The sequence below is a fragment of the Schistocerca serialis genome, chromosome 7, assembly GCF_023864345.2.
Source record: "Schistocerca serialis cubense isolate TAMUIC-IGC-003099 chromosome 7, iqSchSeri2.2, whole genome shotgun sequence".
In the NCBI taxonomy this organism is placed as follows: domain Eukaryota; kingdom Metazoa; phylum Arthropoda; class Insecta; order Orthoptera; family Acrididae; genus Schistocerca; species Schistocerca serialis.
Window position 1 is genome coordinate 329556279 of NC_064644.1, and position 15925 is coordinate 329572203.

The 15925-nt window shown below is 41.8% G+C and overlaps 2 protein-coding genes across 2 annotated transcripts in view; one reads left to right on the top strand and one right to left on the bottom strand.

Annotated features, from left to right (window-relative positions):
• The window catches only part of LOC126412541 (allatostatins), a 532290-nt gene extending 528216 nt beyond the window's left edge, over positions 1-4074 (top strand). Inside the window, exon 2 of the mRNA XM_050082186.1 lies at positions 2059-4074. Within this exon, the coding sequence (XP_049938143.1) occupies positions 2059-2906 (848 nt within the window). The 3' untranslated portion in view covers positions 2907-4074. The remainder of the gene's footprint in view (positions 1-2058) is intronic.
• The window catches only part of LOC126412540 (uncharacterized protein K02A2.6-like), a 471714-nt gene that overhangs the window by 125582 nt on the left and 330207 nt on the right, over positions 1-15925 (bottom strand). The window lies entirely within an intron of this gene.

A 15925-nucleotide genomic window follows, 5' to 3' on the forward strand; every position in this document is an offset into this window, starting at 1 on the left:
GGCCGGTTGTAACGCAGGTAGATGTCCCCTTTACTATCTTTTCAACTAGAACATTTGTTTCGTACGATAGGTCGTCTTCGCGATATTTAGTTGTCTGAAGCTACAACAAACACCCTGAATACATTAAATGTATTCGCAATTGCGAATATGGACAACCATCAGCAGTAGAACGCAATGACAACACTGAAAATTTGTACGGGTTGGGACGCGAACCTTCATTTCCCGCTTATAGCGATCGGTCGCCCTACCATTTGGCTATCCGTGCACCAATCACAGCCAAACCCAAAGTTCCACATGCCGTCAACCATGCGTCTACAACCTGTACTCGAACAGCCATTATGTATATACCTGTATAGGTGAGACATTCTACTTGAAAGTCGTTTGCCTGGTGTCAGCGATAAAAGAGATGTTGTAGTGCCTGTGTTATTCCGAATTGCGATGCAATGTTCCTTTGGACATGCATGGTTCACGGCAAATGGAAGTTTGGGTCTGGTCGCGAGATGAGTCGTGCACAGATAGCCACATGGTATAAGCGGAAAATCTGTGTTCGTGTCACGGTCCGCCAAAAATTTTCCATTGTTGTCATTCCATTCGACAGGCGACGGTTGCGCATACTCGCAAGTGCAAATACATTTAGTGTACTTCATAACTGCAGTAGTTACCGCAGTGCCTGTTCTTTTGGACATACATGCATGCATCGTAAGTCGAAATAACACACATGGCAACGTCGTATCGTTAACACCCTGTATATCTCTCTTTCCTTGACAAAAAAATTTTAACTTTCTCGGTACATCTGAAAAAAAATTGCTTTTATTTCATTACATGTGTCACTAATGACGCTATACATGAAGTGAATACGAAAGCTTAAGAAGTCTTAAACTTGTATTACTTGCAGAAACGTAAGTTATCAATATTTAACTATATTTCATTTAAAACTCTTTATCAAAATTACTCATTTGTGTTTTGAAATGCAAATTTGAGTGCCTCTTAATAACTTAGCTATTTTCTGAAAAATAAACCGAATAATTCATTTTCATGTTACTACTGCAGATATTTTTACTCGTATCAATTATACGAACGTACTTTTCTAAGCTGCTTTAACTCTCTAACATTCGAAATCACTCCTGTTGCTTTTTATACCATTGACGATTAATTTGTAGGGGGCGTTGTTATAATAATACTATGCAAAAAAGAAAGAAATAAAACGCACATTAGAAGCTGTTTCAGTACAAATGTGTCCACGTATTGGAAGTTATATAATATTATTAAAACATATTATTCTCATATCATTGATAAGCCTCAATTTGTTGCATGAAGATGTCTTGAAACTGTTGTCCCAGTTTTCATTTGTAACAATAGTAGTGATAGGCCTGATACCTGTCTAGACATACAGGGTGACTCAGCTGCCCCCAACTGATTTCTTTTATACAACCCGCACTACGTCTGTGCCAGGAACGATATCCAGGCAGGCGTCAGCTATGTAATCGATGTAACCTCTCTCAGACTTTTGGGCAACTGCTAGCAACCGAAATCATACTGTAAAAAATACAACTGAGGACTGGCCATGAGTTACAGAGTATTTTTGGACCAAAATGTGCCTTACTTCTGTCATAGTTACGCAAGTGTATGCAGTTTTTCTTTCTGTAATTAGCAGTGTAGTCCTCAAGGTTTTGTATATCTGTAGGTTTATTCCATTTATAGCACTTTATCTTTTGTAAATGGTGAGTTGTTACCTCCACAAGACCCATTTTGATGTCTCCTCTTAATTATGTTGTATCTGGTGGTGAAACACACTTTATAAGGCAATGTTTCTGAATCTTTTATCTTTTACACTATGATTTCCCTTGCTAAGAGTCACTCAGAACTGTGAGGAGCAAATTATGTTGATCACATGGTTGTCACCTTTCTTGATAGAGTTCCTTATACAGATGTAGTGTCGGTTGCTTTCAGTGAATCGGTAGTAGCATCTGAATCAAGTATATGTTATCAAAAAACAGGTAGCGATTTTGAGAGCTGGCATGAAGTACCAAGCGAACTGACAACAATTTTTTTCTGCAGGTATGACTTCAAGAGTCACATCTAGTGAAGCTGCAAGGTTGCCACTACCGGCACTGGTACTGCTACTGCTGTGTACCACACCGGCGACGCCACAGGAGGTTCCCGGAGATGCAATGACTGGAGGTGGTCCGGCCTCAGCTCCTGTGTCCACTGCAAGTGAGGCAGCTGCAGCTTCACCGCCAGGTGCCGCCTCTGCCGGTGCTGCCGCTCTGGATGCCGACAGCGAGTACGATCTGTACAAGCGACTCTACGACTTCGGCGTGGGCAAGCGCGCCTACACATACGTGTCCGAGTACAAACGCCTGCCAGTGTACAACTTCGGCTTGGGCAAGCGCGCCACAGGCGCCGCCTCACTGTACAGCTTCGGCTTGGGAAAACGCGGGCCTCGCACCTACTCCTTCGGCTTGGGTAAACGTGGCGACGATGAGCCCAACGAGTACAGCGAGCAGGAGCTGTTCGCCGACGTGGATGGCGACGGCGAAGACGCTCTGCCAGTCGCAGTCGAAGCCGACGAGCGGGAGCTCCCCGAGGCGGCCGATGAAGAGATGCCGGGCGTGTTCACAGACGTGGTGGACAAGCGTGGCCGACTCTACAGCTTTGGCTTGGGCAAGCGTGCACGCCCCTACAGCTTCGGCTTGGGTAAGCGCGCCGGCCCCGCCCCATCGCGACTCTACAGCTTTGGACTGGGCAAACGGGAGGGCCGCATGTACAGTTTCGGCCTCGGCAAGCGGCCGCTGTACGGTGGCGACCGACGCTTCTCATTCGGCCTGGGCAAGCGGGCACCTGCAGAGCACCGCTTCTCCTTCGGTCTGGGCAAGCGTGACGCACGCTCTGCCGACTCCCAGTAGCCTCAGTCAGCTCTGTACTACTCGCTGTACTGCCCCCACCTGTACTGCCCCAATGCCCACCCCTCTTCATAGTCGCCAGCTAGGTCCCGCGAGTCTGTCTCATTTCTGTTACTCGGTAATCGAGTCTGCCTACCTGTGCAGGCATTCTAAGAGTATTTCACCTTCCATTATTTCCTGCACTTCATCCATTTTAGTTGTCTACCTCTGCTTGCTCATTGCATCACTGAATAAATTTGACAACTGCTCTCTTCATACCAGTATTCGTGCTCTCCACAGTAAACTTACCCTAGTGTACAAAACATTCTTAACAGCAGTCTTTCCTTTGTCATATGTATTTCACATGATGTCCACAATTTAGTTCAGATTTCCTGAAATTGGACCTTACGCTGTTCACTGTCTGCTTAGGACACAGCACAATGTAAAACAAAATTCCTCTCCCCACACGCTATTACTAGCTGAAAAAAAAGCAAATAATTTCTAGCATTCAGTATCACTAAGATGTATTTCCAGTTAATTTCAATTTATCCTTATTTCATTATACCTATTTTAAAGACGTGTTAGACAATTCAAATTCCAAAGCAAAAGCTTCTTTCTGCTAAAAGACGCACTTTTAGCACACAGCCTTTCCCTGCCCACCATGAAACAGTTTACGGGATCCTATATGATGATACTTGCAGTGTTCCAATCTGTCTTGCCACCAACGAAACCCACCTCAAGCCATTTCAAGAATGCAGCTCTGCTACACGAATTTTTCATGTTATTGCATCAAATCTTCTTCCGGCTTTACTTTCGACAACATTGTTTACCCTGTTATGTGCAAGCTTCTCTGTGGGGTAGTGTTCCCGTCTAAACACTATGATGAAGCTAGTCTTCATTTGTGAATTATATAACTTTATGTGATTTCCTAGACTGATGAAAAAAAAAACAAATCTGTTTGAGTAACTAGATTTGCTGACTCCCTACTGAGTACTTTCTCCTGAGGCATGAGTATAATGAGCAGACTCATATGTTTGACTGAAACATTTTACTGCTGTAGTTTTTGCGTTTCTCGCATTAAAACATGTAACTTGTATGTATTAGCCTACATATATATATTTGTCAGTAAATAATGACCACTGAATCTATTTCTGTAAAATACTGAAGTGAAATAAATTATGATTCAATATAAGCATTTATTAGAGCTTACTAATTGATGTGATATTCCTAAAAGAATAAGCATGCACTATTAGTAAATCAATGTACGAAACTACTTCAAAACTAGTTAAGCACAAAAAAAAAAAATCAGATGTCTGAATCTCTTAACTGATTAGTCACATGCAACGACAGACACAGTGTAACTTCAATCTCTCTTACGTTGATTTCATGGAGTCAATTTTTTTCTTCCCCAGATTAGAACGTCAGTTTAATACATTTACTTAAACTAGTAGCTTACAGCTTCAGCGTTGGAATCAAGAAAATGATGGGCCTATTGCAATGTATATGCATTTATGATAGTGTAGCAAAGGTTGAAGTATCACAGTTTTGTTGCTCGAAATTGTTTACACTGTTACAAATAAATTACTCTAAATGCACATTTTTACAGATTTCAGTACTTTCTTTTCGATGCATAATATGCCACTCCAAACTTATCTCTGAATCACATTAATGATTGGTGTAACATTAATATCACTCTGAATACAAAAACACTATTTACGAAATAGGACTGGATGAGTGGTACAATTCACACGTTACAATGGAACTAAAGAAGTAAAAGTACAGATTTTGATCAAATGTGCATATCTGTGCTATACACACTTCTATTGAACCAGAATAGAAAAAAATCGTACAATACTATTGTTATACCATTATTAAGAAATTCCGAAATGTTATTACTTCCCCTAAATAAGGCAACTCAAATACTGGTTTATCAACCTCACTCCCCCAACCCTCTCCACTTTCGGCTTTACGCAGCATATAGAAGAACTTTTTTTTTGTACTTATGCCTATACGGGATATCTGTGTTTCCTGATAGCAAGATGATACGCAGACAGTTGGAAACATGTAATTGTGTAGGCTTCCGCAGCCAGAGTAAGTTGACATAAAAGTTTTCTGTGCATGGTACCGCGTCATAATGTAAAAATATTGTACTAAAGAAATCGACGTTTCCGCCACGGTTACAGCGGCCTTTTTGTAGATCAACTGGTGTGTTTTTGCTGAGGAACAGGGTTTGATAAAACACATGCTCAGAAAACAACATTAACAGACAAGATGCATACAGGCCTGCCCCATCCTGACTTTCACCCCTCGAGAATCCAACAGGCCGCACCAGCAACACACGAAGCGAGCACTACCGGCCAATAACTGCTGCCACGTGACCTGCATCCAGCTCGTGGAAAACAAGCGCCCACGTGTCATTCACCGGTGAGCACCAATCATGGCACAAAACGAAAGAGGCAAGAGACAATAGCAGATCTCCATTCCCTCCTGTATAGTAACACATAACATCTCTCACACTTAGTAAGCAGTAACAAGAAAGTACAAGTGACTTTGCACACAAAAAACACACCAGTATACCAAGAAGAAGGCCACTGTAACCGTGGCCGAAACGTTGGCTCCTCCAGTATAGATTCTTACGTCAAGGCGTGACAGGGAACTGTTACGTCAATTGGAAATGTGTTTGCAGTGACGCATGGCATATACATCATTCGTTGGTGTTCGATTCTGTAAGTGCAGTATAAACAAACGTCAAACACGATGACACTTCTACAATATTACTCTTAGTCTACCTTTTCAGCACTCAAATTGAGACCCAAGAAACACACAGCAAATGCCAATGGTTTACTACGCTTGTTGAAAGTATTTTGAATTATTACTGACATTATTTTCAACAATACATGGAAGAAATATCTTTCTTGTTACTTAGAAAATTATAGAGAGACAATGTACGCTTAAGGGTCTCTTAAAGCATCTCCTCTAAATAAACTGAAAAGCCATTTACAGCACATATTCTGTTTCTTGGAATAAACAAAGGACAGGATGACACTAATACGTACTATACCATCCAATATAAGGAAAAAGATAAACTATTCTCTTTGAAACCTATTGTCGCCGTGAGGTGAAATGTGCAGAGGAAACAAAACTGAATCGTAATGAACTTACAATGGAAAACTTCTTCACTTACTGACAGTTACTGCAGATGATGGGAGGGTGAAAGACTGACTTGTGTCAAAGTTTCGGGACGTTACGCTCCGTAGTAAGTTAGAGAGAAAGAGTCGGAGACACAGATGATTCTGAGATATCGAAACATAGGCCTAGATAATTAGAAATTCTCACAATGTGCAATATTCAGAAATGATGTAGTCAATAAAATTTAAGAGTATAATATCATTGACATAAGAGAAGAAAATGCAAAAACACACAGTATCCGCCAAAGTAACGAGCTGAATAGGTAAAATGGCAGTTAAATATTAAATAAATCTGTTAGTACTAGTAAACCACTATCCGCAGAATCAACTTCTATAGTGGCTGCAGTATCATCCTCCGACCACTGCAAAAGAAGGAACTGAGGTGATTAACATTCATCAAAATTGTTAGCAGCTACAGTAAATCACTACTTAAGTAACTCCACTTGTCATGGTACACTCTCGTAGAGAGATAAAAACTGAATAATAGTTTATATTACCTGAGTTTTCGGGACTGCAACCGGATGACATCGACTTCTAGCCACGATATTTCGGCTGATAACCAGGCAGCCATTTTCAGGTAAGTTTTTGACAGGAGGCTGCACGTGCACTACACGTCACTAAGTTTACACCAAAGTGGCGTAGATCTTGGCTACATGACAGCCCTCTATCGAATTTAGTGACGCAGAATTAGCTACAATTTGCTTTGTGAAGAAATTAAAAATATCACCAGGTCCTAGCCCTTATCCAGATGAATGCAGGAGTCAACATCTCCCACCAAACGTACATCCTCAGATTCTATAGTAACCTAATTCCAGAATTCTATCGGCGTGGCTAAGATTTTCGTCGCAGAATAAAGCATGGAATGTCACGAGGAGATAGAATCTCAGCTACAGATGACTTACTGGGTTACGAAAGGTGGTAGTGGCGGTTATGTGCCACGCATCTTTCAATAGTTGCATTTTCTCTGGCCAATGTAGGCGCTATTGCTATATTGTTAGGGTTTTCTATGAACTCTGGCTTTCCTCAAATCCGAGTCAGTCTTCATAGAACTGAGAACAAACCTATAAGCCTATCTCGGTGGGCAGACAATTGCTTCAGCATAACTAGTACTTTTCTTTGGGCTTGTATAGATCCTTACCTTCTTTATCTTATGACTGGCGACGTTTACTTCTGATTAAAGACGTGAAAAATCTGATGTGAATGACATCTATTTTCCTTAAAAGCAGACTGTTGGTGTTCCAACTCATTCGCAAAACTATTCCCGTTAGACACAGTATGTTCCAGGTCCATTAGCGTTCGATGTACGCACATAATTTTGAGGGTCGACACGAAAGCAGCGAATAATTTTAGGCCATGGCAATACAACCGCTACAGTGGTTTTGGCTCCATGGAGTGTATGAACGTAAGATATTTAAATATTGTAAGACATCTTTCTGTGACTCTAAATACAGGTGTTATACAAAATCTAATTATTTAAAAAGGAAGTAGTTCCGAAGATAATTATAATCGTCATTGAAATTTAGTAGTAAATATTAAATGTTAAATTTATAACATACTATATTTATAATAAATAGAAATTTATAAATATTTTTTTGGCACTAAGAAGTTACAACTCAACTACACAAACAAATCAGCAATTAAATTGTGAGGACATTGTGATGGGAGATAGTTCTCTCACCAAACCGTCAAATCATTTTCAAAAAAATTGAAGGTTTCGCTGTATTTAGAAAACATAATTGTGTCTACGGCTTCTGAATTTGTTCTTTTTCTTGCTTAAATGTTTGAGTGGAGCGAAAACAAAACTCTATAGAATTCATGCATCACATTTTTGTTGGAATTTTCATAGCAAAAGTAGGATACTAAGTTGACCAGCTTGATGTCTCATTCCGACCAAAATCTTTTAATTACTTGAAACCAGTCAAGGTAATTAAGGAAAAAAACTCAATAAGTGATTTCAGGGAAACTTAAATATTTCACTAAAAGTGTCAAAAATGTCAAATCACAGCACAAACTGAAACTTATCTGCATTCTATTGATCTATATATTCTTAATAATAATAGAACATCGATCGATGTTTAAATGTATTATATTTCATGCTTTTTGAACAAATCTTCAAAATAATATAAAATTTTGTGAAAGATTAAATCTTTTTCAAATGTTCAGTCTAAAAGTCATAGATAAAATAGATTACCGAAACATTTGGCACGCCCTTTAATTATGCTCGAAATCACGAACAGCAAGTAAGGTGCCGCTTGAGAATTTCAAGTTCAGTGCTTAAATTAAAATCGAGCGTTTTAAAGAGTATTGGGGTACGTATGGGGAATTTCTCTCAGTGGTCCCCTTAACGCTGCTAACGTATCAGCATCTCAGCTACTGCATGTGATTCCCAGAATCATTCAAAGGCATGGTTCAAATGGCTCTGAGCACTATGGGACTTAACATCTGTGGTCATCAGTTCCCTAGAACTTATAACTACTTAAACCTAACTAAACTAAGGACATCACACACATCCATGCCCGAGGCAGGATTCGAACCTGCAACCGTAGCGGCAACGCGTTTCCAGACTGAAGCGCCTAGAACCGCACGGCCACATTGGCCGGCTTCAAAGGCATGTCAGATGTTCCTCCAGTCTAAAATCTATAATGGTCAAATGATTTGTTAAAGTTTTATTTTGTTTTGTGTTGGTAGACACTATGTAACTGCATTCCTGAAAGACAGTCCTGATTAGTTGTGCACCTAAGCCTGTGAGCAATAAACGACCTTATAGTGGTGCACATTGTTATAGGTATTGTCAGGTAACTGGCGGTGTTATAAAAGCAGAAAAGGGAAATATACATTATCTGAAAGAAGCTTTTTCGCCACAGTCCTTTTGTTTACATTAGGCAAATCGCTTTCTGCTTACCAGTGCCAGATCAGGGTTTTCTCTCTCTTTCCTTGTGTTTATCTCGTCGTCCGGAGTTCATTGTTTTCATTCGTGTGTTAAAATGATTTTAATTTAACTTCGTGTCCAGGTGTTCTTTCTGTCGCCGTAGTCGTCAGTTAGCCTAAAGTTGGGAAACTGTGTGTTCAACATGTCTGCGAATGTCATAATCTTTTATCTTTTATTGTACTTGAACTTTTTGTGTGTCATACTTTCTGAGCCAGAGACTGGAGAGCACAGCAGCGTTTGCCAAACGAACGTGGAAAGGTATGTAACACTATACTCAGGCTGGCTGATGTGCCACTCCAACAGCCGTTAAAGAATGGCTTCTTAATGATGTCTATGAACCTTGAGTCGGATACGTAACACTAAAATATAGACAACGAATGAACAGAACTACTAGTTAGTAAACAAATAAACAACAGGAGAATTAAGAGAACAAATTCGTTTTGCAAACATTTTCGAAATTTGAATATCGCTTTTCAGAAAAACACGTGTATCCTTTTGTTCCATAAAAAGTTAGCAAATTCGTTTCCCGATTCCATTTTGCGTCTGAGGTAAACCTCAACAAGCTTAATTTCTACATCCTAGTGCACATAATTAAACTCCACGAATTGTATGTTGATCACGCGCAACTTGCTCCAGAAGTGGAGGAAACTTGAAGATTGCTCTGAGAGTTCCGTAAACTTCACAGATAATGTAGCTGCATATAACTAGAAGGCTTGTAATAGTATTTCTGGATTCTAATCTTAATAAAGAGACTGCTTGCACTAGATTTCCTTGATGGTTACAAAAGCTTACAAAGGAGTAGTATAAAATTTCACATCGCCATGTTTCGCAGAGATATGGAATTTTCGTTCTTTTAAGAGAGCTTTCCTTTCAGAATATTATCAACTGCTTTGTTTTCAAGTGTGTTACTGATTCCTGACACAATATATAAGTAACTGACCACGAAGGTCAATCAGTGGGATGTATAATGGAAAAATGGAGCTTTCGAGAATTTATCTCTTGCCCTTTTTTTGACACCATTCGTAACACTCATGACGAAGCATCCATTAAACTTAAAAATTGTTAATTTTTAGTACTTCTTATCAGCTTAAATACTACTGCAATACTTTCTCGTTCAAATTTAACAAACCCAATGAAATCTATCAATTCTTATTTTAATACTCGGGATCTTCTTTATTGCTAAAGTAAACCAGTCTCACAGGCTCCGAAGTATCAAACAGTACCGACCGACCGCCGAGTCATCCTCTGCCAATACTGTCATCAGATGGGTATGAAGGGGAATGGAGTCAGCTCACCGCTCTCCCACGGTTGTCGGTTTTCGTCAACCTGGAGCTGCTGCTGCTGCTCGTTCGAGTAGTTCCACAGCTGGCCTCACGAGGCTGAATGTACCCTGTACCATACCTCCAACAAGGAAAAATCTCTGGCAGTACCTGGAATCGAACCCGGCTCCTCTGCATGGCTGTTAGCCAAGCTGACCACTCAGTTACGGAAGCGGAAATTCTTTACTGGACCTCACTCGGAAAGACTTTTGTCGTTTGCTGCTGATCTCGATAGTCTTGTCCGTGGAAGAAAAAAAAGAAAAAAACTGCTTCAAGTAACTTCTTTCATGTTCGTTTCTTCAGTTAAAAATTCACGAATAATAATCATATCTTATCAGAAACTGGGCAGTTGTATAGATTTTCCTATGTGTGTCTCTTACTTTTATGCCTAAACGAAGCAGATCCTCAAAATTCCTGCTGTTAGATATTTCCAGGAAGTCAAACATTTTGAACTTAATAAAACATTTTTTAAATTGAGACTTAGGATTCATACAACAATCTATCATCATTTGTAGGTCCTTAATAACACAGATCTATAAACATCTCTTCTGAAATGGTACAACGCAAAATTTTCAAAGGTCCTAGTTCAAAGAATGAGCGCATACCAACCACGGATATGCATGAAAACAACATTTTTTGAATCAACATCAAAAACATCTATATTTAAAAAACTGGACACTTTTTTAAAATTCTGAAAAAAAAAGAAAGGTTCTGTTAACTGCTGGCAAATAGCATTAGCTGAAGCGTACGAACCACCCAAATGTTGACATGAATCATTAAAGGGAAGCAATTTTTGGAGCACTTCTTCCAACTGATACTGAAACAAAGGGAGTGAGTCTATTTTTTCTCAAGACTATTCTTTTTATCGAAACACCTGTCATAGGATTACGTTTGCAAATAACTATAGCACAAATTACGATTGATTTTCTGTAAATCACAAAGGCTTGCAGTTAAGATCTGATGTACTTGGTTATTATCTGCTAAAGAGGCAAGTCCTCCTCTGCAAAATTTCTGTTTATGAAGTATTTATATTTCCACAGTTTTCCTACCAAACGTTTCAAAAACTTTCCGTGTATTCGTTTCGCTCTGCTAAGTTTACAGGTTTCCTGCTATATTTTAGATAAGGCTGAATTTCATTCCGGACTTGTCTCAAATTTAAAGTTATGCTCCATTAAATACAGTATTTAGACCCAAGTATCACGCTCTGACTGCAAGAGTTTGTAGAATGTTACCTGGGCAGTGAAGAATTGCTTTTTTTTTATAGCACAACGATTCACAAAGGTTACAGTAAAAGTAAAACGAATTTAAGTGAACATGTGCAATCGAACTCTATAACTCACCAAACATAAAAATGTATAAAATAACGTGTCTTGTAGGCCCATGAAATCCAATGGGCATGCGGATTCAGTATGTTATAATAACTGGTACAAGCTTCAAATCAATTCCACAGAATAAAGCACTGGCCTCTGCCGGAGAGATTCATACATTTTTCCAACTGGAGAAGAAAAATAGTATGTTTCACATCAAGTTACCGTGATCCTGCTGCTGAGCACAGGTCGATATAATTTGTTTAAATAGTAAAGTGAGTGACAAGGTAAATTAAATTGAAAGAATATTTGATTGTAGCTCCATATAACCGACTCACAGAATATAACTCAGTCATATTAGTACATGTAACGAAAGTGCTCAGAAAACGAGTGGCACTTGGAGTTTCGTTATGTAAGAGAATGAAACTTCTTTACAAACCACAAAGGTTCATTGATAGCGAGGGTGACAAAACAGCCTGTCGGATCAGTCAGTGACAGTCAGATACTGTACCAAGCCTGGAAACATACTCTCCTCACAAAGACATAAATATTGCCTGAATTTCCTCTTGTGAACCAAGAGTCTGATCCATGAAAATTACAATAACTTTGCGATGCTAATAAAGATAATACACCGCTCTGCAAAACTTAGGGAAGAAATAGGTAAAGTATCATAATATTATCAACCAGGTGAAAATGAATGCTGCAGTAGGTTGCTAGAGATGTGAAGTGGTGCAGAGAAAGCTGTACGTCACATGATTTGAGGTCACCGTGACTACAGCGTCTAATGGGGCAGGCGCCGCAACAAAAAGCAGTTAAAGGAATGGGAAGATACAACATGTGTCAGTCAACGAGTTGCTACGGTGCTCTGATCATTACAACTGGGCGCGGAGCAAGATCTGGATGACATTACACTGGGGAAATGGAGAAGGACGAAATGTAACCAGTGTAGCGCAGGAGTTTAATATTCCTCACAGCATTATTTCTTGTGCATGGCGGGCGTTTAAAATCACAGGCACCGTTGTCAAAAGAAGAGGAGGTGGTCGACCAGGGTCAACTACTGAAGTAGATGATCGTTAAATTGCGCAACAGGCAATAAGTGACTTACATCAAACAGTGGGTGCAATTGCAACAACATTTAACGGGACTGCAAGGCACGCAGTCTCACTCAGCACAGTGGCACGGCGACTATACAGGGCTGCCGTTTGGTCTGGGCCAAGGAGGAGTGGAGTCGCGTGCTCTTCTCGAATGAGAGCAGATACAGTCTGAGTAGTGATTCTGGATGTACCCTCACGTGGTGAGAGGTGGGAACACGAAATGCACCTATGAACATTGTGGAACATGGTCGTTTTGGTGGTCCAGCTGTTAATCGTGTGGGGAGGAATGTGCATGTGCGTACTGACTTCCAAATCTTTGAACACGGTACACTGACGGTCAACGTTATTGTGATACATTGCTCGTTCCCCATGTGCGCCTTTCCAAGGGAGCATTCCTTCCCGATTTCAGTTTTATGGATGTGAATGCGCGAACACGGCAGGTGGAGGAGCTCTCGGAACAGGATGGATATTCTGCGAACGATCTGGCCTAACCGTTCCCTCGACCTAAATCCCATCGAGGCCTTGTGAGACGCTTTGGGAAGACACTGTGCAGCACGTCCACACGCACCAACGATCATCGGGCAGTTGGCAGCCGCGCTGCTGCAGGGATGGGACACCCTACCACAAGAACTCCTTACCTACATTGAGGCCAGAATAGGAGTACGTTGTAGGGCATGTATTGCCGTCCCTGGTGATCACACTGTGACACGCGCGCCTCCCTCCAATATTTCGACAAAGGATTAATCAGTCTTATATCAAACAATTAAATATTATATACGGAGATAGGAAATCACGGGAACAACTGAAATAGCGCATAACTTCACAGCAATTTGGATTTATTGTAACACTTGATAACACACCAAAAACATGTCGCGTTTTAAACTTGACAGATGGAATGAGCGTATGGCATCGTTGACCGGGAGGCCCCAATCGGGGAGGTTCAGCCGCTAAGTGCAAGTCTCGTTTCAGTCAACGCGTCGGTGATGAGGATGAAATGATGATGAGGACAACACAACATCCAATCCCCCAGCGGAGAAAATCTCCAACCCGGCCGGGAATCGAAACCGGTCCAGCTTGCATGTGAGGCGAGCACGTTACCACCCAGCTAAGCAGACGGACGCTTGACAGATAATAGCACTAGAACAATAACAAACACCTGATTGAGTTTTCTGCACATTAACTAAAGTTCAACAGGCGAAAACAATTTAAGTTCTCCGATAAATATAAATATGCTCGTAGGCGCGTTAAAGAACTGGTTGTGAAGCAGTCACTTATAATATCAAGGCAGGCACACTCCATTTGAAGGGAAGATAATAAGCAAGTTTACACATCGACTAGAACATTAAGGTGAATAACAAGAAAGAGCACCGTCCACAACACCTTACGGCAACAGTTACTCTCCAATAAGTTCCTTTCTTTGCAATATGACATTAAGTACATTTCAATTGTAATAAAAAAACCATTTAGATACCAGTGATTATATATATATATATATTTATATATATAGACACACACACACACACACACACACACACACACACACACACACACACACACACACACGGAGAGCTGCATCAAACCAGTCTCAGGATTGAAGACTACAACAATATACACTCCTGGAAATTGAAATAAGAACACCGTGAATTCATTGTCCCAGGAAGGGGAAACTTTATTGACACATTCCTGGGGTCAGATACATCACATGATCACACTGACAGAACCACAGGCACATAGACACAGGCAACAGAGCATGCACAATGTCGGCACTAGTACAGTGTATATCCACCTTTCGCAGCAATGCAGGCTGCTATTCTCCCATGGAGACGATCGTAGAGATGCTGGATGTAGTCCTGTGGAACGGCTTGCCATGCCATTTCCACCTGGCGCCTCAGTTGGACCAGCGTTCGTGCTGGACGTGCAGACCGCGTGAGACGACGCTTCATCCAGTCCCAAACATGCTCAATGGGGGACAGATCCGGAGATCTTGCTGGCCAGGGTAGTTGACTTACACCTTCTAGAGCACGTTGGGTGGCACGGGATACATGCGGACGTGCATTGTCCTGTTGGAACAGCAAGTTCCCTTGCCGGTCTAGGAATGGTAGAACGATGGGTTCGATGACGGTTTGGATGTACCGTGCACTATTCAGTGTCCCCTCGACGATCACCAGTGGTGTACGGCCAGTGTAGGAGATCGCTCCCCACACCATGATGCCGGGTGTTGGCCCTGTGTGCCTCGGTCGTATGCAGTCCTGATTGTGGCGCTCACCTGCACGGCGCCAAACACGCATAAGACCATCATTGGCACCAAGGCAGAAGCGACTCTCATCGCTGAAGACGACACGTCTCCATTCGTCCCTCCATTCACGCCTGTCGCGACACCACTGGAGGCGGGCTGCACGATGTTGGGGCGTGAGCGGAAGACGGCCTAACGGTGTGCGAGACCGTAGCCCAGCTTCATGGAGACGGTTGCGAATGGACCTCGCCGATACCCCAGGAGCAACAGTGTCCCTAATTTGCTGGGAAGTGGTGGTGCGGTCCCCTACGGCACTGCGTAGGATCCTACGGTCTTGGCGTGGATCCGTGCGTCGCTGCGGTCCGGTCCCAGGTCGACGGGCACGTGCACCTTCCGCCGACCACTGGCGACAACATCGATGTACTGTGGAGACTTCACGCCCCACGTGTTGAGCAATGCGGCGGTACGTCCACCCGGCCTCCCGCATGCCCACTATACGCCCTCGCTCAAAGTCCGTCAACTGCACATACGGTTCACGTCCACGCTGTCGCGGCATGCTACCAGTGTTAAAGACTGCGATGGAGCTCCGTATGCCACGGCAAACTGGCTGACACTGACGGCGGCGGTGCACAAATGCTGCGCAGCTAGCGCCATTCGACGGCCAACACCGCGGTTCCTGGTGTGTCCGCTGTGCCGTGCGTGTGATCATTGCTTGTACAGCCCTCTCGCAGTGTCCGGAGCAAGTATGGTGGGTCTGACACACCGGTGACAATGTGTTCTTTTTTCCATTTCCAGGAGTATATATATATATATATATATATATATATATACGCTCATAAGCACGATTATAACTGGTGGAAAAACACTAAATTGGAAATTGACAAACCTATACTCAAAGGAGCCGCACTCCATCGAAACACCCCAAAAATGGCAACTTAATGGCTACGTGGAGTAAAAAAATTAAAAATAGCAT